Here is a 25,524-nt window from a genome sequence, read left to right on the forward strand (position 1 = left end):
GGGACACCCCTTTTTGGTTAGCTTTTGTTTTTTTTATTTTTTTATTTTTTTAATTTTTTATTAATTTATTCTTGTTACCTCTCAATGGTTATCCCGTCCCTTGTATCCTCCCATTCTTCCCTCCCTCCTATTTCCCCTTACTCCCCTCCCCTATGACCGTGCCTGAGGGGGACCTCCTCCCCCTGTATATGCTCATAGGGTATCAAGTGAGTTAACCCAGAAGCAGAAAGACTCAAATGGTATATACTCACTTATATCTGCATACTAGCCTAAGGGGCATGTCCCACGAAAGCCTTCACTTACCAGGAAACTAGGACAGAGGGAAGGACATCCTATTGGGACTCTAGATGAGAGAAGCATGAGAGAATAGCAAGGTAGAAGGATCCAGAGGGTCCTTATTGTTTTTAGTTGCATGCATGCATGTGTGTCTCTGAGTGTGTCATGTTTGGATGTTAGAAAGGACACCATATCTCTTGGAGCTATTGTTACTGTCAATTTGGAACTGCCCAAATTGGATTCTGGGAGGCAAACTGTGTTTCTTTGAAAGATCAGCTCACACTCTGAAGTGCTGAGCCAAGTTTCTAGCTCTTTAAGTATTTTATTTGCTATTTTCTGAGAATTTAATTCATTCCTACAATGAAATGATGAATCTCCCCTGTTTCCCTCTAACTGCCTGGAGATCATCCACTGAAGTCCATCTTCTTCATCTTTTAAATGCCAAAATTTGTCTATTAAGTCTTTTTTTTAATTAAAAAGACTTTTACTTTTTTCACTTTACATCCTGATTGTTGTCCCCTCCCTCATTAATTCTAATCCCACCTTCCCTTGGTCATACCCTGTCCATCCCTTCCTTTCCATAGTCCTCAGAAAGGGGAACCCTCTTTCCCTAGCCTCTGACCTCAGCCTATCACATCTCATCTGGACTGCCTGTATCCTCTTCCTCTGTGGCTTGGCAAGGTCTACTAAGTCTTTGCTAAGCTTATGGCAGTACTGGCGTTTTGCTTATATAGTTATGCATACATTTTTATAAAAATGCTTTCACGCTTTTAGGAAAAGAATATGATGTCTATTCTTATGATTACTTGAAGAGATTCTGTGGACATTTAAGACTTGAGTCCATAAATTATGAGCTTACTTTCATAACCTCACTACAGATTACTATAGAAGATCACAAGCTGCAGTAACAATAACTGTGAAGTTAAAATTCTGTAGAAATTCCCTTCCTAACAACAACAACAACAACAATAAAACAAAAACAAAAACAAAGCAAAAAAAAACCCAAAAACAACAACAACAACAACAACAACAACAACAACAACAAAAACAATCCACCCCATGGAGTTGTCTATTTTTTCAATGAAAATGAGGTGGAAATGGCTTTAATCCTAGATAATGACTATTTTGCAAGAGAGCTCAAGAGAAACCTAAGAGCACTATGTCTTGCTGAACTAGAGGTGTGAATAAGCAATGAAGTATTATGTTGATTTTATATGATGCTCGCTCTAATCTTTCTTTAATTTCTATTCATTGTTCCCTCCATCTGTATCATTTCATTGTAGCCCCTTAAGTGTTAAGATGACAAGCCACCTTTTTTCCTACTACTTTGCTATTATTCATCAAAGACAGCATACTTGATTCATCATGCCTGCTCTAAGCCTTAGTTCCTTATATAACTTTAAATATTGCTAACTCATTTGCTCAACTATACTTAAGACACAGAACTTATGTAATCATAGTAGTAAATTAAATGTAAGAGCTTGAGTGATTCTGGCAGCAATTAATTTTGATATGTGCTTTAAATATCTAGTATAAAACTTGGTATCACAGACAGTCAAACAATAAGGAAAGAGTGAAGGGGAAAATCCTCAGTGAACTTGAAGGAAAAGCTGACATGCTAACTGGAAGGAGGAAGTATTCTTAAACCAAACCCAGGTGTGGGGGAAAATTTCCTGAAAATATTGTGGGATGGTAATGGCCCAGGAATATGAAGGAAGGGTCAAGAACAGCTTCAACACCGGATACCTCAGGATGGCCGAAGTTGGCTTTCTCCCCCTTCCCCACCTGTTGTCATAAAGTAAGCTTTCCCACCATCAATCTAGTGAGTGTTTATTACCTTGGTAATTATCAGGCTTCTCTCCTTGTTTGACCTCATAATAGCCCTCACCCCAGTCCCCATCCCCTGCATATGCAGATTAGTGTATCTTCCAGCATCCTTGTCCTGGCCAATTGTAAGTTACTGCCCCACAAACCTCTCCCCAGAGACCCTGGTCACCTGCCCAGGGGTGTTAATACCCCTTCCTCTAGTAACTGTACCAGTTCTCGGAAGATGTTCTTCCTTGCCCTGCATTCACCTAGCCAAACAGGATCTTGCCTGCACCTACACATCCCAGCAAAGCTTCCCTCCCTCCAGTCCAGCCCAGTGTGCAACAGGCCTGGATACCCTTAGGGATGAAGTAGGAAACAATGGCAAACCCTACCCTTGACACTGACACTATCATATGGATTCCTGTCATTCATGTAAGTGTCCTTTCCTCAAATAGTCTTAAGAAATGTCTAATTTATGGCACTATAAAGTACTCTAGATTGCAACTGACAGATTAGTAGGAGATGAGGAAAGATAACAGTCCAAGAAGAGGCTCTAGCTCATGTTGTTGAGGATACAAGCAGTGTCATTATCAGAGACCATGAATAGTCTGCAACTGCTGATATAAGATTTCTTAGTAGAAACAGAGAGAATAAACATTCTACTTATACCAGGAAATTGTAAAGGAATTGGGGACCAAGAGGAAAGATATTAAACCCAGGCAGTAGGTGAGAGGCACTGGGATGTTGGAATGCCTTGTGTATGATCACATTTCTTTTAGTGACTCCAATTGCTTCCTCACAGGCATGATACTGAATCCCACGCATCCTATGATTATTTCTAGCGTATTTTCATTTTGTTTTGGTTTTTCGAGACAGGGTTTCTCTGTGTAGCCTTGGCTGTCCTGGACTCGCTTTGTAGACCAGGTTGGCCTTGAACACACAGAGATCCGCCTGCCTCTGCCTCCCGAGTGCTGGGATTAAAGGTGTGCGCCACCATGCCCAGCTTTCCAGTGTATTTTCAATGCTTCCTTCCTGATTTATATTCCTATTTGGGGCAAGGTTAGGTTTCTTTGTAGGCATCACTGGGCATTTTAAAAATGTTCAGAGCCAAGAAGCAGGGGAAGGTACTTGAAACTCTTATGTGGTAATGATAAAGAATGTTTCACACACACAAAAAAAATCTGTGTGCAACTCTATCACCCTTCATTCCTCCAGGTCCACTAATAATGGGAAGGAGCATAGTGGGCCATCATCAGAAGCTTCTAAATTATATCAGTGAGTAGGTTGAAGTGACACAGTGTGAAAAGGTGGGAAGTGCAGCACAGCCACTCCTAACTCTAGAGTGATGTAGAAGAGGGAAATGTAAAATAGAAAGACTTCCTCATAAAGTAGACCCATCTAATTACTACGAGTATGTGAAAGAGAAATAGTCGGAGTTGGTCATGATTTTAGACAAGACTCCAAAAGACAAATCCCAAAAAAGTTTTCTAAGCTTATATATCCACCTAATGTCGACTTTCCATTAGACCATTCTGATAATTATTTTCTCCCACCCTTGGTGGAGAGACTCTGGGAAGGAACTGATTGCCATCTCTAGGCATCAGCTGCCCCCAGTGGCCCCATAGCCTATGGCTTCCACTGTTTCTGTTTCTTTAGAACACCAAATCTTAATTTTCTGCTGATGTTGAGGGCTGAAAAAGTGTCTGGTGGGGATTGGTGAGTGAGGTGGCTACTATAGAAAGTATTTGTCAGTCATGGGGGTGAGGGAGAGAGTAGGTCCTTTAGTTTCTGTGCTTAATTAGCAATCAGAATTAATATCTCATTTTCCCCCTTTACCAACATCTGCCCCACTGTTTGATGTGAGAGGTCACTTCTTTCTATTCTGCCCCCTACAAAGCTGACCTTCAGAAGCCCCTGGGACCTGGTCTGTCTGTGCTCAGGAGAGCTAAGACTTCCATTCTGTCTTTCATGGTGAAGAATCATGTGGCCAACCATCAACACATCTGAATGATCTCCGTGATGTTATCCTGGTGCAATTTCATTTTCTCTACCTCCTCTAAAGTGCTATTGCTGCCCAGGCATACTTTTTCTGCCTCCCAGACAGGAAACTCAGTGGACATTGAGCTCATAAACTGGATGACAACTTCAGTGAAAGGAGTGCACACTGCTCCTTGACTTTAGACAATTTTCATGAGTCTATTCTTTTATTTCATACAATGCTCATGTGAGATCTTAGAAATCTCTACTTTAAGCTTCAATGACTGAGTGTAGGGTACCCAGTGAACTCCATATGAAAATAAAATCTATAATTTCTCTTTAGACATTAGATATTACTTTTCCAGGTGTAAAGGAAAGCATAAACTTAGCATTTATATTATTTAGGGTAAAACATAAATTTCCATATCCTCAAAGTACTTATAGCAATTTTTCTGGGATTATTCAATAGGAGTGAGGAGTTCAGAAAATAGTTAAATAAATGGTTCTTAGTAGCACATAGGTGACTAGACCAAGCTCTGTGAAAGTGAGGAGAGAACTCAGGTTTCTAGCTAAAAGCATCATCAGCATAGAGCCTAAAGGCAATTCTCTTCTGAAGGCTCCATCGTCCCAAGAGCCAAAAACCAATGTAGGTGGATGGAAAGGGAGTAACCCTGATATAATGAGTTATGCCAGCCAGGAGAGGAATCCTTCTATTGCCTCAGACCATGGTTACTGCAGGAGTCTCTCAAAAGGCTCAGGTGAGAAACAGAAAATATCTGAGTTCTGTTTTCTATTTCTCCTGCTCCAGTTCTAGGTCTTAGCATTGTGATTTCCCCCAAACTTATAAAATTCCTTGGTGGTTTTTTCCTTGTCTTATCTCCTTGCTTTCTGCCTGCTTGTCCTGTGCTAGGATCTTGATCAGAGCCAGAGATGCAACTTTACAGGGTTCACAAGATCTACTTCTCTTGTACACTTAATATCTTCTCTCTCTCTCTCTCTCTCTCTCTCTCTCTCTCTCTCTCTCTCTCTCTCTCTCTCTCTGATTTCTGATGTGGAGAGATTACAGGTGTGAGGATCTGCAAATACAGGGAGTAGGAAGATGAGGAGACAGCAACCAAAAGTTTTCAGAAAGCTTATCATAGAGAAAGAGCCATGAATAAAGGCTCACAAATCTGATCCCAAATCTCCATTTCTCTACCCCCTTTCTTTCCATTCTTCTGTTTCTTTTCTCTGTGTGTGGTGGCTTTAGTTCCCAGAGAGCAACAAGAAACATTTCAATTCAGACTCTGTGCTTTTGTGTTGTAGTTTTATAGTAAGGTTGTATAAAGGAGGCTAATCGTGAACTGAAAAGTACTCCCAAGTTCCACCAGGCCTAAGGGAAATACCTAATGACACAGGCTTACCTTTGCACTGTGTGGAGGGTGAAGCCAGCTCATGGAAGACAGTGTCATGAAGCATTGAAGACATTGTCGCTTCTGTGAAAAGAAACTTTCTTCTTTCATTTCCAATCTACTTTGGAAGAATATTTTTTGTAAAATGTGACTTAAACATATAGTTAATATTGATACGGGGAGTTTTAACAATTACTACATTCTTAGTTCAAAGAAAAATATATGAGGAGCATTCAACCCATTAGATATTATTTTGGCTAAAACAAATAACCTGTTTGATAATTTCAAAGATACCAGGATCTTTTAGATTCTGTTTATCTGGTGCAACTCCCTGTATTCATTAGGAACAATGACAATTTTACATATTCCTAAATCTATGATGTGGATCATCATTAAAAGTGGGAAAAGCCTGTAATGTATACTCCTTGGCAGGCTACAATACTGTCATGGAATGTTGTTTCCTTACAAGGACCAATAAGGTTCTGGTAATGAAGAGCCAAGAAGTGCCTCCTTCCTCTGGCTGTGGGAATAAAAGAACAACTGCTACAAAATGTGGGAAAGAATAAGCTTTGTCACAGGTGGGAGCAGTCTTGGCAGGCTTTACCCTTGGGCACCCCATGAATACCTTGTGACAGACTGAGTGGAGCCATCCTGGGCCTGGAATTCAGGAAGCAGACCTGGGGACCCCACCTGGACTATTGTTTTTCTAATTGACCTTCTATGGGAGAAGGAGACCTACCTTCCCACATGACTCAGGCAGGTGGGAAGAGAGAACAACAAGTTCAGACCCAGTTTCAGCTCACGTAGATCAGCGAACATGCTCGATCAGCACACAGGCCAGTGCCACCTAAGGACCCATCCCATGGAACGAATACCGAAAGGTTCACTCTTTTTTCCCTTTAACCTTTTTTCCTTCTTGTGTAAGCTAGTTGGGCTGTATAATAAAGTTTAATTGTTAAGAAACAGAGCCTACAACAAAACTTAGTAAAGACTGTAATAGAAAAAAATGTACCACGGTTAAGAAAAATATACAGTATGTGCAGAGACACACAAATCCTGGGAAAAATCAAACTGCAGTTCTAGAGATCAAACACAAAAAAGAAAAATGAACAACTGCTTCATAAGTCAACTGCACATATTCTATGGATTGTCATGGCCTTATGAATTTAACATCAGCTCATTTAAATGAAAACATGGTGCATCATATTCAAAGACCATGGGATAAAGCTAAAACTTATAGACTATTAAGAAGCAAGAGGAAAAGATATAATGATTTTCCTACTTTTAACCAAGATTACATATAATATTTTCTTAAATAAATAATATAACAAGCTTTGGGTGATTATAGCATAAGACCAAGTAAAATGAGTAATGGTAATGCTCTACAGATGAAATAGAGGACTGTGTATCTACTGATCTCATAATCAATATTTCCTCTTTGGCTTATTTAAATCAAGAGTCAATACTGACCTACATACATTCCTCATGTGTTAACACTTCTATATTGCTCACATTCCTTATATTCACTTACTAGAGAAAGGAAGCCTTTTACACGACAAGACTTCTCACCTTCTGCAGGTTGCGGAGGAGTCTCCATGGTATAGCATAAAATCTATTGCTCATTCTATTTCCCCATTATCCCTTGCTTCTAGAAACCTACAAGTAGAACATTATGATGGGTAGATCTGGGCCCAGGGGTCCCACTCAAACTATGGCACCAGCCAAGGACAATACATGCAGTAAACTTCAAACCCCTACCCAGATCTAGCCAATGGACAGGACATTCTCCACAATTGAGTGGAAAGTGGGGTCTGACTTTCACATGAACTCAGGTGCCCCATATTTGAAGACATCCCCTGAATGGGGAGGCCTGGTGGCACTCAGAGGAAGGATAGCAGGCTACCAAGAGACTTGATACTCTATGAGCATATACAGGGGGAGGAGGTCCCCCTCAGTCACAGTCATAGGGGAGGGGAGTAAAGGGAAAATGGGAGAGAGGGAGGAATGGGGGGGATACAAGGGATGGGATAATCATTGAGATATAATATGAATACATTAATAAAATATATAAAAAATCTATTGCTCATAATTCTTTTCCTCTAAACTTGTTGCTACATACTTATCAAACATTTTTAAACTGTTCTGACCACAGAGTTCTTTTGCTCTCCTAAAATTTATTGAGAGTTCCAAATTGCTTTTTCTTTATCAATTGTTGAAATTTATATGATGGAGCATTTTACAAGTATGTATTCACTAATTTGCATTGGTCAATTTTAATGTCTATTAATAAATTGATCATAGGTGAACAACTAAACATTTGTCAACTTGGTTTTCATGTAAGAAGCAAAATAGCTGATACAAAACAGTGAGTTACATCAGGTTACGGTTAGGTGTTTTTCTAGAGAGCAATCTCTGTTCTTCACTTCAGTATGCTGATTTTGCAGTTAGTCATAAAGACTATTAAAAGTTCGTACACAAGGGTTGGATTTTACTTCAGTTAACTAATTTTCTGTTAATCAAAGTCTAGTATTTCAAAACAATGACATGAATTTTTTTGTGCGCATATTCTACTGTGGATGGAACTCAAGGCATTGTACATGGTAGGCAAATGTTCTGCTACAAACTTATATATACAGACCTCTCTTCAATTTCTGTTTTGATATGGGCTTTTAATAACATTCCCAGAATGACCTTGAGCTTTTAGCCCAGACAGGCCTTACGTTTACAATGCATCTGCCTCAGCCTCCTGAGTGGTTTAGATTGCCGACCTGTGCCGCAGGGCCTGACTGACAATAGCTGTTTTCTACTTACAGATGTACAAGAAGGCCAAGGGATGGTGACCTTGACTTAATCAAAACTATGCCACTACATCAGTTTTTTGGTTCCAAAAGTACAGATGTTATAGAGTCATAGACACTTAGACATAAACATGTCACAGACAATAAATACTTAATACGAAATTAACAGTAGAGTTACAAAACCATTGTTAAAGAGTCTACCAGGATCCTGTAACTGAGAGATCTCAGTCTGAGGATGGTTCCCCAGGGTAACACATTTCCAGGTTAGTATACAATGAACTGAGACTTATTCTTATTCTCAGAGGAGTGCATGCAGGGTGCATTTGTTTTGGCAGTGGTGCATGCCTTTAATCCCAGCACCCAGGAGGTAGAGGCAGGTGGATCTCTGTGAGTTCAAGGCCAGCCTGGTCTACAAAGTGAGTCTAGAACAGGGAAATGCTGTCTTTAAAAACACTTAAAAAAAGGCTGATTTTACATAACCATATAAAGCTTTATCAGCATACCTAAAAATCACAATGTCTTCTTTTTATTCTTCGAAATCAATCAATTTATGCCTACAATTTCTAATCCACTCAGTTCTTTCTAATTTTCATGACTTCCAGAAGAGTATAAAGAAATTTCTACACTAATGAGGTTTTCCAAATTGATTCCATGTATACTCTTATATTTAATTTTCTTAGTTAGCATTCTTATTTTTCTTAACTGACTAGGTAATAGTACTTTAAAACCTATATCACAGCATGATTTGTGTCACAGTTCTGCTGTTGTTTCATTGTGTTTCCTAGGACATAATATCTGGAAGAGGGTGTGGAAGGTTCAAATTTCACTCACACTTGAGAGTAAAGCAAGCTTGAAACAGCAAGGAGGTAATATTTATGACATTTTTTTCCAGTTTTTGCCAGGAAGAGTCTCCTACTCTTTCTGGGAATGTCTTTGAACCCATGCCAAGCACTCCCCACCATCCTAACCTGTATAAGCATTTCCAGTTATTCACATTGGTGCCCCTCCCTCAAATTCTGTTATAAGAAGCAGCCATCTCTGCCTTGACAAACTATCCAGATCTCTGCAAAACAGGTAAGTGGGAGCTGAACTACGAGGAAAGAGACATGGGCTTACCTCTCACAAACAGAAGGTGTTCCTATCCTCATAGTACACAGCATTCTAAGTCAGCTAAGGCTACCTAGGAATGAGGAATCCCCCCTCTCTCAGGGGAGTGAGGAAACACATATTTCCACTTAATTCCGGGATAGCAGGAGACATTTAGGACAATATTAACGACCCTAGAGAATTAGTCACAGAACGGGAGGGATGGTTCTCTCTGCATGTCCTCTCTAACCACACTGCCTGGGGTGACTCTGCTTGTTCCTTCCTCACAGACAAGATGCTGCCTCTCAGGACTCTCGCCAGCATGTCCTGGATGCTGCTCTCCTGCCTGATGCTCCTTTCTCAGGTGCAAGGTAAGACCTCTCTGCATCCAGCACTGTGTTCCCTGTCAGTGTTTAGAGCCACAGAACACAGGAAAGTTTCATGTGGTTATGATGAGGAACCTCCACACAGGGATACTGCCTGCAACATCTCCACCATCCTTCCTTCCTCCAGGTCATTGGTTGTGGAAGGTATCGTAGTGGCCTGACACTCTTGGAATGACAGGATTCCTCGCTTCCTCTGGAGGTTATAATTTATGTTGATAGGACAAAAAGGGAAAATATGATGGTTAATAATGAACTGTGTGAGAGGAAGCAGGGACAACTGAGGTTAAGCTTATCTGCCTAGAGTTGGTGGAGTCATGAACTAATGGATAGGAAGGAAGGGAAAACTGAGGCTGTAGTCACTTACTATATCTGTTTATTATACAAACTCCCAAACACATAACATATCCCCTGTTTTGACCTGCCATGGAAATCCCACTTTTCATTTCACCCCATTGCTCTATTTGTCTTACTCTACCCCAGGTGAAGACTCCCAGAAGAAAGTGCCCTCCGCACGCATTAGTTGTCCCAAAGGTGCCCAGGCTTATGGCTCCTACTGTTATGCCTTGCTTCGGATACCACAGTCCTGGTTCAATGCAGAAGTGAGTTCTGGGAAAGAGAAAGCCTATGTGGGTCTTGGGGGAATGTGGGCTGCCATTCTCCCTAGTTCATTGTTTCAGAGATGTATACCTGACTTTTAAGTTAACCTGTTCCCCTTACCTACCTCTGCCTTACCATTATCCAGTGATGTCTAAATTTCCTTTTCACTTTGCACCTCACACAGATAGCCTGCCAGAAGAGACCTTCAGGGCATCTCGTGTCTGTGCTTAGCGGTGCAGAAGCTTCCTTCCTGTCCTCCATGCTGAAGAGCACTGGAAACAGCTGCTCATATATCTGGATTGGGCTCCATGACCCCACCCTGGTATGATTCCTTTTTCTCTATTTCCTCTCAAGTGTTATCATGTAGGCACATTCTTGGTGCCTCCTCTGAAAGAACTGTAAAAGACACAGAGATCAGACACTGGGATCAGGGAAACCATCAGGGGCTATTGCAGAGCTGAGCTCTATGAGGGTCCTAGACTTCAGATGAACTTCATATGCCTCTTACTGACTTTTACAGAGGTCTACAAGAGGAATTGGAGGTATTCTTTGTCAGTTTCAGGGAGTCTGCACACAGTATTGTCAAGAAATATAGAATAAAGGCACAGTCTATATGTTCTCTTTATAGAATAAACATTGTAATTCCATTTTTAGAGGAAATTGCTAATTTACCACCATTTATATTTTGAATAAATTTCAGTGGGTCCTAGTTTCATCAATACTTCCTGGGTTTATAAGTCGAAGTTAAAACAACAATGATTTCTTTTGCTGTGCTCTTGAAAGCTGAGGGTAATCAACTGAGTTATGGGAAGTTGGGAGGGGTTCCAGTGTTTCACTGAAGATGTCACACATGGGAGAGCTTTCAGGACCCCTCCTTTTATTTGGATACCTCCTCATCAGGGTGAAGAACCCAATGGAGGCGGATGGGAGTGGAGTAACAATGATGTCATGAATTACTATAACTGGGAGAGGAACCCATCCACTGCCTTAGACCGTGGTTTCTGTGGCAGTTTGTCAAGAACTTCTGGTAAGAGAAGAGCCTCCTTGCCTAAATGCATACCTTTCTTGTCACATCCCTGGATATGTCTGAGCTAGAAAATGTGATGTGTTCTTGTTCTCTCATCTTCTTTCTTGGCTTCTTGGGTATCTCCTTCCCTGCCCTTGTTACCACTGATGAGCATGAGGGAGTGCTTTTCAAATTGAGGCCACATAGTGAGTCATTTCTTTGAGATCCATGGTCCTTAATTGTTTACCCTTTTCTCTTCTCAGGATTTCTGCAGTGGAGAGATAATACATGTAATGTGAAGTTGCCCTATGTCTGCAAATTCACGGGTTAGGTTTATCCAAAAACAAACAGCCTAACTTTGTCCTGAAGCTCATTATGGACAAGGGACCAATGTGACGTTTTATCCAGGAGGAGTATGTTCTACCCACAGACCACATCAAAGCCCTCACTTACTCTTTCCAGATCTTTCCTTAGTCACTTTTGTATAGGTTGTGACCTCATGTCTCGGAAAGCAATAATAAACCTTCAGTCACACTTTGAGTTTTTATGTTCCACTAAAAATATTATCATTGTCTGTATGTGGCTATAGGTGTGTGAATGTCACAGAGTGTCTGTGGAGATCAGAGGGTGGTGACATTTGAGAATGTCTCAGTTCTTACCTTTGGTCTGTTGAAACAGGGTCTCTTTTGTTTCTGCTATACAGTATACTAACAAGTGTCAGAGAAATTGTTTTGGATCCTCTGTGTCCCATCATTTTTGGTGGGTGCCACTACCTCCAGCTCTTTTTCAGTAAGTTCCCTGGGAATGAAGGCAAACCAACTCTATTCATTAGGCTTTTACCTTCAAAGATATCTTTCTAAGCCTGTGCACCATTTTTAATTGATTTTTTTTTTGCATGCAGTATATTCTGATCACACTTTCCCCTTTTTCCAACTTCAGATCATCCCTACCTTCCTACCCACCCAATCCTATGCCCTTTTGTCTCTCTCACTTTAAAAAGCAAATAAAAAACAAGAAATAGAGACACAAACCCTGCAAAGACATGAAAATGGAAACAAAAATATTCAAGTAAATGACCAATAAGACAAAGGATTTCAGAGTTGTAGAAGAGACACGGCAATTGATTTTCAGTTCCATCTATTCAGGCTGTGCCTAAAGGTGCATGCTTGCCATGCTGCACTGTAACTAATAATGTGAGCCATGCTCATTGAGGGTTGTGTTGTGACCCTCACAGCCATTGCTCAAGGTAGGAGCTGATGGCTAATGCTTTCAATAGTTCAAGTATCATCTTTAAAGTTTCACATTGGAAATACAATCTATATGAATAGTAATTTTTATTCACTTTGGTAAAAGATGGAATTGCCATAACAGTGCAGATACAAAGACTCTAGAATCTTCTTAGTCTCATTCAAACAAGACAAAAAGAAAATCTGAAAGTACTTTAACAAATTCTCTTTGGACTAATGAGTGAATAGAAGCAGGAGAGAAAACCCCTTTCTTGGTGTTTACAGAAGAAACAAAGACATAGCTCCCTCTCTATACACCTATAAGCTCTTGGGAGAAAGGTTCAATACTAAGTGTGGATCCTTGGTGAGAGGAAGACACTTCTGTAGGCTCTGTTTTTATGGAGACCCCAATATCCCCATAGGATTTTTTTCTCACATCACATATCAAGTTCTTATGATAAAAGCCAAGAATATTCTTTTTAAGACCCTGTCAGAGAGAAGAGAAAGGAAACCTTTGAAGTCGGCCTTAAAACTCTTAACTTCTGATGCTTGAATCTCACTCAGAAAGGGAAATAAAATAGGTATTGAAGTAGAGGGAAGGAACATGGTAGGAGAGGGGACAGGGAGGAGATCAGGGGTGATTAAGAGTAGTGAGAGCAGGGGAGAGAGGGCCTGGTGATGGAATGAAAATCAGAGGTGGGGGGAATCTCTGGGATTTGCCAGGGACCTGCAATAGGAAAGGTCCCAGGAAATATTTGAGGGTCACCCTGGTTGAGATTCCTAGCAGTGAGGGATATGGAGTTTGAAGCAGTCACCTCCTGTAGTCCAGCGGAAGGATAAAGACACTAAAACCTTTGGCCCAAAATTTGTCCTGCTCACAAGATATGCAGGAAAGATTAAGGGAATGAGCAACCAAAGAGTGGCCCTACTTGAGACCTAACCCATGGGAGAGAACCAGCCCCTGACACTATTAATGCTACTCTGCTATGCCTGTGGAGAGGAACTTATTATAACTCCTCTGAGAGGCTTCACCCAGAGGCTGATGTAAACAGGTGCAGATACCCACATCCAAACATTAGACAGAGCTTTGGAGTCCCATGAAAGAGTTTGGGGAATGACTGGGGGAACAGGAAGATTCAAGGACTCCACAAGAAGACCTATACAGTCAACTAACGTAGACCCATGAGGGCTGGATCTTAACATATCATTTTATAGTCAAGGCAACACACCACCCCTATGCCCCAGATATTCCCATAGGCCAACCTGATGTGGACAATTCCTCATAGAGATTCTCTTCACCCTTGATTCTACACTGTGGCACATTAGCAATATAACTAATCATTACAGAATATTCACTTCCTTATTCTTTCTTGCTGTCATCTAGTCAGTTCTAAGACACTGTTTCCTCCTCTCTATTTCTTTTTTCTCCAAAATTCCTGGGGATGTGTCCCTTCCTTATGTCAAGGGGTCAAGAAACAAGGACTCTTAGGGTAACTGGTTCTGAAGTCTTCTCTTGTTTATGCAGCATTTATTTGAGGGTACTTTTTTCTTCTAGAATGCTTTTATTGCAGTTGAAATGCAATTCAAAGTTATTTTCTTATTGTGACATAGCAATGGGCATGGCCATGTGCCTACTATATGGTGGCTGTCTCGATGTATACTCCTAACATAATAAATAGTGTGGAACAAAAAATGGACTTTATTTATTTATAATAAACTGCATAGAGTAGGAACAGTTATGGAACAATCAGGAAAGCCACATGTAGGAGTTATCTCATTTATATTGGCAACCTTGAAGAAAATACCTTCTATCTTACCTATGTGAATCTAAAGTTTTGTGTCTAAATCATTTTCTACAGTATCTTGTATTTATCAACTTAAAAATTTACTAGACCTTAAACATCTTATTAAATTCTAAACAACTTAACCCTAACTATGAAACTATAGCTATCTAGTCTTCAATCCCATCAGAAATGTGAGGAATAAACGTATTACTTAAGTAGGAAGTGAAGCAAGCAGCTTCTAAAACAAATAAGTCTCTATTTCTTTAAGTCTCATTCTATATACCAGGAAATTCTAGCCTCAATAAGCAATTTTCTTCTTGATTTTGCCTTGTGGAGAAGCAGACAAGTACTTGATATTTGATGAGGACTGCTTAAATAACTTCCGACTCTATATGTCCCAACTTGAAGGGCATGTACAGCCTATCAGGGTGAAGGGAGGACAATGCATTCATCTGGTCACATCATCTTCCCTAAGCCTTGCCCACAGTTTAATCACATTGCTCCAGTAGATATATCATTAGATATTATTTCTTAGGAACAACAGTTGGAACTATGATGCATCAAAGGTTCTTTCTGTATTAACTCTGCATGACTTCTTGCCTTGCTGCCAAAAGGAAGCACAGAAGTACAAATTGTTGACTAAATTTTATTATTGCTCTCTGAATCCTTAGGCCACTGTCCCTAGAGAAATTACTGATGGAAGAACAGCGGAGATAAGACGAGGCAGTAGATGTGGTAGTATGAATAGAACATGCTCTTTATGTGTGAGCCCTCATATTTTCTCCCTTGTATATGTGAGCTTCTGAATATTTTCAGGCTGTTGACATTAGAACTGCCCTAGACCTTGAATTTGGAGACACTGGAAAATAGTGTTTCACAATTATAATCTCTCCACTTCTGATAACCTGCAGAGAGACAAGAAGCAAAGGTCAGGTGAATCTGTGAACATAAGGAAAGAACAACCCAATCTCTGCTTTGGACTTAGACATCTCTCCTGCACACTCGCCATTGTTGCATCTCCAAGGGAAGCAGACATAGAGGGAACCATGAGAGACGCCAGATGACAATTCTACACTGTATTTCTCAGCTCAGGGTTGTACCCAGCAGGTCAAGCTGGGTGGGGGAAGATGGGGATAGTTAGAGATGGCTCTTTTTTGTCTTACCTGAGGCCAGAGACAAAACCTCACAGTAGCCGCAGTCTGGAGCAACAGATGGTTCCTCTCCAAATTATAGTAGGTCAGCAGGCCAGACCTGCTCCACTTCCATCCACTTCTGTTGGGCAGTGTCTCCTGCAGAGTGGAAAGCAGCATACAGCATATGCTACAGATAGTCATGGGAGGCGTCATCATATCTGGTGGGAGTATGGTCAGAGAGGACATGGACAGAGACCACAACCTCTTTCCTTCCTGCTTGTCTAGCTCTGTAAGGAAACACTAACGGGGATGTGATGCCTCTTCTTCTGTGGTTCTGGAACAAGATGGAAGGACCCTTTTTACCCTTCAGCTCCTACTTCTGACTTTCAGAGTTTTGCCTTGTGAGGTCAGAGAAGTTTCTATACATTCTACTGCAGGGTGAGAAGTGAATCCCTGTCAGTCACCATCTTTTAGCTCTTGCTTTCTTGTCTTCGGAGAACTCTGTGATGAATGGTCAGGAGGCTGGCGACCTCGCTTTTACAACAAGATCTGAGAAAGCAGCATCAGCATGAACAAGGAAGGCTCATGAGGGTCAGGGTGGTGGGTAGTGCTTGCCATGGATTCCAGGAGGCTCCCAGTAAGAGTGCAGAGACTTTTCACGGCAGAGACTGAGAACTGCCACCCATGTGCCTCCTTTCCTGTTGGGCCAGCTCTGTCCTCACACACAGGTCAAGTTTGCAATCCTGCTACTCTCTACCAGGTGTCAAGTTCTGGGAAACCTAAGTAAACACAGGCAACTCCATGCTACAGATTATACAGTTAAAAAAATGTAATACTGTTTATTTAACTTCAAAAACATTTCAGCATTCTAAACATACAAAAAAAAAAAAAAAAAAAAAAAACCCTGAATGTTGCAAGTTGTGTTTAGGTACAGAGAGTTCCTGAACTCTCATAGATGCAGTTGGTTTAAAACCAGCTTGAAATCTACCACACTTAAGAAAAAATCTAAACACTTCTCATGCCAGCTGACAACTCCCCCCTTTTCCACAGCTAAGAGTATCAGAATGCTATGCCATTATATATACAAACAAGACAACCTGAAGATAAATGAATGCCCACCATGGTACCAACAGGTCCAGCCTCAGTGCATGGCCTGAGCTACGGCCCCCTCCAAAAGGCATTTTCCCTCACAGCCTCTATGCCAAACAAGGAGCATCAAGCATCTGTCTGCCTTATTTTGTTCTCTTTACAAACTATTGATATGTACAGCTTACAACTCAAGATTTCTAGTCAACAACCATATAGTTAACATTACCTTACACATTGAAAAGAAAATGCCAGAACATCTTCAAATGCCTTGCCACACCAACGGCAAAGTGCACAGAGTGAGGAGAACATGAGAGTGCCTTTTCATTTTAAAAATGTTTGGAGCTATGTACGACCTTGATACAGTTTCAGGACGCTCCGGACATCCACGGCCACTTTGTGTAAACCACTGACACTTTGAGAAACTACAGTCTGATTGTGATCAAATTTAGTAATTAAACCTAACAAAGGCTATAGACACAGCTCAAATAGGAGATGTGTTAATCACGGCGCTCTCCTACTTGAAGGTATTCACAAGGAGACAGATGTTATTCGTATTCCTCTTTGTATTCTTTTTCCTCTTTCTCCTCCTCCTATTCTTTTCCTACCTCTTTCTGGGCAACTTCAACAGGATCCTTGGTGCCGTCAAACTTCCCTTTAGGCTTATAGTCAGCAGCATCCTTCTCACACTTCTCCCTCAGCTTTGCTGCCTTGGTAATGTACTGCTGCTTTTCACAGTCACTTAAGTTAGTCCACATCTCACCCAGCTTTTTGGCCACATCTCCAATGGAGATGCCAGGGTTTGTGGATTTGTTCTTGAGCACAGAATTCAGAGCAGAATAAGAAAAAATGCAGATGGAAGTCTTTTGGGGGCGTTAGGGCCCTTCTACTTCTTGCCTCCTTTAGCTGGTCCATAGTCTTTCATTTCCTGATCAAAGAAAACTTTATCCGCCCTTGCCATTTCATCAAACTTTCATTTCTCTTTGCCAGCCACTGTCTTCCACCCCTCAGAGCACTTCTTGGAAAACTCCGCAAAGTTGACTGAGATTTCTGGGTTTTTCTTCTTATGTGCTTTCCTGCATGTCTGCATGAATAAGGCATAAGTAGACATCTTGTCCTTTGGTTTCTTAGAGTCACTTTTAGCCATCCTCACTGTATTCTTCGATTGTCTGGGCAGCGCAGCATGTCATGCAGCTCAGCTCTCCCCAGCCTCTTGCTAGCTGCCTCATGCAGTTCTTTTTTAAAATAAAATTTAGAGAAATGATAATTTTTAGTTTTTAAGGAAATATGTATAGGCATATGAAATTGAATGCATTTTCAGTTGTGCTGAAGAACTGACTTCTGTAGACACATATCCGTTTTTGTGCTTGTCTAATAAGATTTAAGATACATCAAAATGGTAAAATTTGGTGTATTAAAACTTGATTTGTACTGTATACAAAGTACAATTACTGGCTCAATGGCTGTTTCAAGTTTTTTAAAAATCAGGATATCATGTTTAAAGCAATCAGTGAGTCAACATTGTAGCCAGTAGTTTAAGGAACAACAGGTGAATAAATGTGCTTCTTTGCTATTTCCTTGTTTCTTAGGTACTTAGTGAGAAGAGATTGCAGGTGTGTTTTCAGCTCAGAATGATACTTCAAAATAGCATACTGACTTTTATCACATACTCAAAGGGGTTTCAAGATTCTTTCATAAATGATTCTAGCTCTCTATTTTATATTTATTCTTTTAAATATGTGCATGCATGTGTCTGTATGTGTGTGCATATGAGGATGTCTACCATTATGTGAGTATATGCCATGTGTATATATTAACAGGCTCCACTGTGCTGACATATGTACCCATAAAGGCAAATGAAAGATGGCTTAAAAATGACAATTACTTAATGTTAATTAAGTCCGCATCTTTAGCCTGTGTCAATTACATCTATGCATTTGCAGCTGGCAAAGGACATTTTCTCTTCTTAATGCCTCTGAACTCAAGGAATCCATGGAAAAGTGAACTGAAGTCAATATCTGCCTTTAAGCATGTGTTTTCCTGGTCTCTGTGATTGTGTGGGTAGGTTGATATTGAAACTCATGGCCATGTTTTCTAAGACAAACTGCTGTACAGTTGTGTCGTAATTTATGACATTCATGAATTATTGTTTAATGAGTAGACAAAGAAACTTCAGTGATTCAGCTATAGGAAATGTGTTCATATGTTCCAAAGCAATTGATCCTTATAAAATAGAAACTATTTTAAAAGTTGCCATTTTACATTCTATTACTGTCTATCTATAAAGAACAATCATCTATTTAACTTTAGAAGTTCTACACGGATGGATTCAGTCAGTGGTAAGTATATTTTTAAATTTTAGTCTCTCCTGAACATGTGCAGAATCTTGTCATTATTTTAAAAATTTGAACATATCAACTATTTATGTAGTATTTACATTGTTTTAGGTAATATAAGTAATCTAGAGATGGCTTAAAGCATATAAGTGAATACCCAAAGTTATATGTACATACTATTTATTCAGTATTATATAAAAGAGTTAAACATGTTTGGATTTTGGTTCCTAAAGGGGTCCTGGAACCAATTTCCTAAGGACACTGAGGGTCAATTCTATCATATGCTAGGCTTTTGTTCTGATCTATCTATCTATCTATCTATCTATCTATCTATCTATCTATCATCACCTAATATTATAAGTACTTGACATGCAGTAAAACTTTTGGTAGCTTCACTCACTTCTTTTGAGGTATTGCCAAGTAAATCATAGACTTGCACAAGCTAGAAAATGGTGGATTTACATTCTTTGCCGCAAGCTTTTGGTTATGCTTGGTCCGTGGTGCAGGGCCTCACACCAAGGATCATAGGCCTATTTGACTAACTTAGTATCACTGAGTAAATTCGCAAACATTTCCACATTAAACTTTAAAACTATAGGAGTTTTGAGGGGCGATAGTTTAAGACTCTTATTAGGACATATCACATATTTCACACATACATAAAATGAAATAGATTGTTACAACTTGTGGATCTAATCAGCAAAGTCCAACAGGCAAAACAAAACCAAAAACCTTTTTATAGAATATGCTCCTATACCCCAACAAACAAAAATATGATGAAAATAATAACTCTTAGTAAGTAAAATTTAACATGAAAAAATATAGCATGAAACAAGGCATGGTGGGGCATGCATGTCATCCTAGCCCTTAGGAGGCTGAGGTAAGGAAGAAGTCCAAGACAGTTGGGCTACATAGAGACAATCTGTAAAAATAAGAATGTCATACATTCATCAGAGTTCAGTGCTGATTTTAACAACTCAGAAGAAAAACAATGCTGAGAATTCATTCTAAATCCTGCCATTTGTGTGATAGTGTCCTCTTTAATTTTACCTTTAACTAGACAATAGTTCCTAACATACATTTAATACTGTTTCCATTCAGTAATTATGTTTAGGCTTTATTAAAATGTGAAAATCACAATATTTTGTTCCTTTTATATATCTTCCATTACTTTTATTTAAACAACTGTGGGTAATGGGGCCTCTACCATTTTCATGCATTCTAAAAATCTTTTACTATTTGTGCTTAGACTGAGTTTTCTCAGACTTTGTTGGAGCAAGCCTGTAATGCTGTTACCTCACCTTGAAGTAAATGTTTCAGATTACAAACTTCTATTTTGGTCTTTTATTATTCTGACAAGAGTCAGTTGTTTATTCCACTTGGTGACAAGTCTGCTATTGCAGTAGTGATTGACTGAGCTCCTCTAAAGCTAATCTAGTTAAAGTTAGCTAACCACCATAGAAACAAAAATATGCGAGAAACAAGGACTGACTCAGAGAGTCATGTATAAAAGTAACTTCTCAGCAGAAATCCTAAGGTTCAGGAGAGCATGGAATGGCATATTTTAAGTTCCCAAAGAAAATGACCATAAATCAAGATTAATATATGTGCAATGGCTATGCTTTGGGTTTAAAAGAAAAATAAAAGCATCAAATACAAAAACTAAAGAAATTCGTGACTACTCAACCATCACTGAAGAAGATAGTAATGAGACTAATACTTGCAGATGAGGAAGAAAAGCAAACACATTTGTGACAACATGGAAAAGTAAATTAACAAGGGAGTAGGAAAGCTAGTAAGAAATAGGAAGACCAACTGTTTCAATACTGTGAATTATCAAGTGGTTAGGAGCAAAACAATGAACACAGAATATTAAAAATGACAAGAAGAAACATCAACAAAGTGAGAGGACCAACTATATGCTTTTTAATAATAACCCTGAATGTAAATGTTATACAGGAAAAAAGAATGTAAGTAAAAATATTTTTGATGACTAACTTATTAAAAATGCAATACCAGTGCTTGTTACCTGCAAAATGCTCACCACCTGGCCTGAGAAACACAGACTGAAAGGGAAAGAATGGAAATGTTATTCTAAGAAAATAGAAGGCAGAGAAGAGTAGAAATAGCTACAGTCATATTGGAACATAAAGACTTTAAGCTGATAGAGTAGAGTAAACAAAAGTAGGTCATTACAGGAAATTAATGACTTCTTATGGATTGTATACTGTATGTATGTATGTGTGCATGTCTGTATGAATGTATGCATTAAAAATTACATAAGTTTCTGCAGCATGAGATTATGAAGCTACAAATTAGCCTCACTTAAGTTTCCCAGAAGGTATCTGGTGGAGGTCAACAAGGCAGAATTTCAAACATCATCTGTATCAGAGGACAGAGCAGCTTTGCTAACAGGAAATAACCCCTTGTGTGAGTTCCTGGTCATTGCCAGGAAGAGTCCTGCAATTTTGCTGGGAACCACCTAGAGCCCATGCCAAGTTCTATCCACTACCCTGATTTGCATAAGCATTCAACTTATTCACATTGATGCTCCGCCCTCAACTCCTATTATAAAAGCAGTCATCTCTGTCCAGAACAACCAGCTGAGATCTCTGCAAGACAGGTAAATGGGAGCTAAAAGATGATGAGAGCCTTGCAGCAGTTCATCTCTCATACTATAGAAGATAAAAGAGAGTTCATGTCCTAACAGAAAATAGGGCTCTGAGAATCACCGAAGGCTGCCTGGGTGGTTTTCAGGGCAAAGGGAAATGTTGGATTCTTCATTTCACTCCAGACCATAGCAAGACAGGGACGGGGCTAAGATTAGTGTATGCTTTCAGATCTAGGCAAAGGTAAAGGGGAGGAATGGTCCACTTTGCATCCCTGACCACCACTCCCTCTAGTGCCCTGGTTGCTGGTTCCTCACAGACAAGATGCTGCCACACCTGACCGTCACTAGTGCATCTTGGATGCTGCTCTCCTGCCTGTTGTTACTATTTCAGGTACAAGGTAAGTCTTCTTTGCCTCTAGAACTACAGGTTCTGTGAGTGTTTGAGCCAGTGAGCAAAGTACTGCTCTCAGAAGTCTCATGTGGGAATTGTGAGGTGTATCTACACAGGAAAATCATCTGAAACTCACCCATCATCTTGCTTTCTTCCATGTTACTCATGGTGAAAAGTATCATAGTGGTCCATCAGCAGTGGAATGAGAGGGTTTCCACTTTGATAGGAGACTCTAAATTATGTTAGTATGCTGGAGAAGGCATGTATAAGGGTCAGTAAGGAAGCAGAGAATTCAGTGTCATAGACTGTGGATTGTGTAGGAAGGTTAAAGCAATCTTATAGTGGAGGAGGAGGTCCCCTATGTCACACATACCTAGGGGAGGGGAATAGGATGAAAAATGGAGGGAGCGGGGAATGGAAAGATATAAGTGAGGTGATAACAATTGAGATGTAATCTGAATAAATTACTTAAAAAAAAAGGAGAATCTCACTCTTTCATATTGAAAGTTATAAAAGCAAAGAACCTAGCTGGATATAGTGGCCATTCCTTTAATCCCAGAATCCAAGAGGCAAAGGAAGGAGAATATCTGTGAATTCAAGGTCAGTTTCATCTACATAATGAACTCTAGGACATCCTGTGCTACTGAAAGGCTTTGTCACAATGAAAGCCAAAACAAACAAAAGACAAGATTACAAGAGGGAAAATTTAGTGAGGCTATCACTGTCTTGATTACAGCCACCACTCCAAAAAACACCCTTTATTAACATTCTCTTGAGTTGACTTCCCCATCAATCTCCCACTCTACATGTCATGCCATCCCATTTTTTATTTTCCTCCACCCCCAGGTGAAGACTCCCAGAAGGAAATTCCCTCTCCACGTATCAGCTGCCCCACGGGCTCTATGGCCTATCGCTCCCACTGCTATGCTTTGATAGTGACACCAAAATCCTGGTTTCAAGCAGACGTGAGTGCTGAGGGGTGGGGTTGAAGATAACCCCATAAAGTATGAGTTGGCGACAGGAGAAGAAGCCTCAAGTTTCATGATTCATTGGCGGTTCAGAATGACTGCTCTTTCATTTATGTAATCTTTCTGCTCACACACATCAACCCCATCACTGGCCAGTGGAGTCTCAGACTCTCTCCCTTTCTGTCTCGCACACAGCTGGCCTGCCAGAAAAGACCCTCAGGACACCTTGTGTCTATTCTTAGTGGAGGCGAGGCTTCTTTTGTGTCCACCCTGGTGAATGGCAGAATAAACAATTACAAAGATGTCTGGATTGGGCTCCATGATCCAACCATGGTGAGATTTTATCTTTTCCTTCTAAGCACAGTTTCTGTGTCTCCTCTCTGTGTGTAACATTAGGAGAACCTAACACTTAGATGTTGAGTTACATAAGGTAAAGGTCACCCATAACACCATAGTTGAAGGGCTGAAATCTATGGAGGTTCCTAGTCTTCAGTTTAATTTTTTTTTCTTGCCTGTTGTCAGCTTCTGTGTTTTTCTTTTTTATTTGAGAAAACCAATTAGAAATTTCTTTGGTCTTCAAGAAATTTTCACAAAAAAATTCTGGGAGTACTGTAAATTAATATAAGATTTACATTTATTTATTAAAATTAGATGTATCTATTTTATTTGTGGTTTCCCTAACTGTATGAGTGTGTGCCATGTGCATGTCCAGTGCTTGAAGAAGTCAGAAAGTAGGAACAGATACTTTAGGACTATAGTTAAGATGGTTGTGAGCTACTATATGAGTGCTGGAATCTAATCTTGGGGTCCATTATAGGACCAGGAAGTGCTTTGAACTGCTGAGACATTTCCCCACCTCCTACTTTTGTTGTTTTTAGAGGTGATAGTGTGAGATCCAGAGGCTATTCTGAAATGCATCATAATTCATCATGTAGCATGTACCTTGTTTCTCTTGTTCTACAGTGCTTGTGATTACTGCCAAAGAGGAGCCTGTAGGAGATACAAATTAAGTCAGTCTTCCAATTGAAAAGGTGTCTGGACAGCATGGTGGAATGAACCAAATTCCGTGAATCTCTAACATACTTTCTCTTCCCATCTCTACTGTACAGGGTCAACAACCCAATGGAGATGGATGGGAGTGGAGTAACTCTGATGTCCTGAATTATCTTAACTGGGATGGAGATCCTTCCTCTACTGTTAATCGTGGTCACTGTGGGAGTCTAACAGCAACATCAAGTAAGAAATGAAAGTACTACCTTTGCCCAATATTTTTCACTCTTGTTTTCTACCAATGGGTATGACCTTGTACCTATCCTCCTGAACCAGAGAATGCAGTATGTCTTTGTGTTCTCCTAACTTTCATGCCCCTAAGTAGGAAATTGGTGAAGCTAAATGAAAGGCTTTGAGACGTAGTACAGATTCTGAGGTGCCTCACCATGATACCCACAAGGCACAACATGTCTTTTCTTTCTTTGCAGGATTTCTGAAGTGGGGAGATCATCACTGTGATGGGGAATTACCTTTTGTCTGCAAGTTCAAGTAGGAGACAGGCAGATTCCTGAGTTTGTCATGAAGCTTATCATGACAAGGAATCAAATACAAAGATTCACTCAGCAAGGCTGTGGTCACTTCACAGTCCTGCATCAGACTTGATATTCTGGTGATTCGTCTTCTTTCATCCATCTCCTTACTCTTGTTTCAGGCATTTATGTATAGTTTGTGCTTTGAAATCTTACAGATAAATAATTTAAAATGGCTTCATTTGTGCCTCTGTGTTTTACTCTCACGGTAAGGTGCTGTGGAGGGCCAGAAAGTGGTGGAGGAAGGAAACTACATGCTCACTACAGAGGAGTGCATCTCCCCTTGGTGTGCTATAATGACTGTGGACTCTACAGTGTACCCTTATAGATATATAAAGATACAGTCCTCTCACATATTCTCTGCTTGGCAGAGGAAGGTAAAATTATCCTCCATATCTATTCAGAACAGTAGGGTAGGGTACAAAACAGTAACAGTAGAGTAACTCAGTTAAATCCAGTGCTGTGGCTCCTTTAGTTGTTATTAATGAAGTGAGCCCTCAGATCCACTGCTTATGTCATTTCAACTGTTTTGGCTCAAGTTCTAGGAATCCCCCACCAGCTTTGGCTCTAAGCTGACATTCTTGATCACCAAGCATGTGTTCAAGATATAAAGATGTTTTTATTCCAGTGAAACCTAATCCATTTAATTGAGACTTCATCAAGACAATCTCATTATTAATGCCCACCTACCTCATCTTCTGCAGGCAAGAATCTTCAATCTTAGACTCCAAGCCACACCTGTGGACCTACCACCAGACCAAGACTCACAGATACAGACTTTAGCAATGTTGAATAACTGGTCAGTCTTTTCTGTGTTAGTAGCCTTTTTCTATTTTCTACCTAGCACCGAATCAATCCCATTAAAACAGACCTTCAGATTTGATAGTCTCCTATGACCTTGCCTCTAGACTATCCCTGGCTATAGGAACCATTCCAATACAGAGATGTCCACACATATGAACTCCCACAAATCAACCCCCAAAGACCTAGAATATTTATCTATTCCCGTGATTAGCTTGTATATTATTAATATGTTGTTGAAAGCTGTGAAAATACAGAACAAAGATTATAATTAAATGACAG

At 40.0% G+C, this 25,524-nt stretch overlaps 2 protein-coding genes and 1 pseudogene across 2 annotated transcripts; 2 read left to right on the forward strand and 1 right to left on the reverse strand.

Moving 5' to 3' along the window:
- Positions 1–9,632: 9,632 nt before the first annotated feature.
- LOC127196798 (regenerating islet-derived protein 3-beta-like) lies at positions 9,633–12,070 on the forward strand. The gene is made up of 5 exons (XM_051154566.1): positions 9,633–9,708; positions 10,204–10,322; positions 10,505–10,642; positions 11,221–11,347; positions 11,590–12,070. The coding sequence occupies exons 1-5, from the start codon at positions 9,633–9,635 to the stop codon at positions 11,655–11,657; spliced, it is 528 nt and encodes a 175-aa protein (XP_051010523.1). The 3' UTR covers positions 11,658–12,070.
- Positions 12,071–17,103: 5,033 nt separating this feature from the next.
- LOC127196944 (high mobility group protein B3-like) lies at positions 17,104–17,702 on the reverse strand (annotated as a pseudogene).
- Positions 17,703–21,495: 3,793 nt separating this feature from the next.
- On the forward strand, positions 21,496–24,612 carry LOC127196799 (regenerating islet-derived protein 3-alpha). The gene is made up of 6 exons (XM_051154567.1): positions 21,496–21,514; positions 21,795–21,900; positions 22,740–22,858; positions 23,057–23,194; positions 23,971–24,097; positions 24,340–24,612. The coding sequence occupies exons 2-6, from the start codon at positions 21,825–21,827 to the stop codon at positions 24,402–24,404; spliced, it is 525 nt and encodes a 174-aa protein (XP_051010524.1). The 5' UTR covers positions 21,496–21,514; positions 21,795–21,824; the 3' UTR covers positions 24,405–24,612.
- Positions 24,613–25,524: the final 912 nt, after the last annotated feature.

Source organism: Acomys russatus, chromosome 13, assembly GCF_903995435.1.
Source record: "Acomys russatus chromosome 13, mAcoRus1.1, whole genome shotgun sequence".
NCBI classification, from domain to species: Eukaryota; Metazoa; Chordata; class Mammalia; order Rodentia; family Muridae; genus Acomys; species Acomys russatus.

Coding starts and splice junctions, on each gene's coding strand:
- LOC127196798 (XM_051154566.1), top strand. CDS start 9,633: ATGCTGCCTCTCAGGACTCTCGCCAGCATGTCCTGGATGCTGCTCTCC. Junction 9,709..10,203: donor GCTCCTTTCTCAGGTGCAAG/GTAAGACCTCTC, acceptor ACTCTACCCCAG/GTGAAGACTCCCAGAAGAAA. Junction 10,323..10,504: donor AGTCCTGGTTCAATGCAGAA/GTGAGTTCTGGG, acceptor CACCTCACACAG/ATAGCCTGCCAGAAGAGACC.
- LOC127196799 (XM_051154567.1), top strand. CDS start 21,825: ATGCTGCCACACCTGACCGTCACTAGTGCATCTTGGATGCTGCTCTCC. Junction 23,195..23,970: donor GGCTCCATGATCCAACCATG/GTGAGATTTTAT, acceptor TCTACTGTACAG/GGTCAACAACCCAATGGAGA. Junction 24,098..24,339: donor GAGTCTAACAGCAACATCAA/GTAAGAAATGAA, acceptor CTTTCTTTGCAG/GATTTCTGAAGTGGGGAGAT.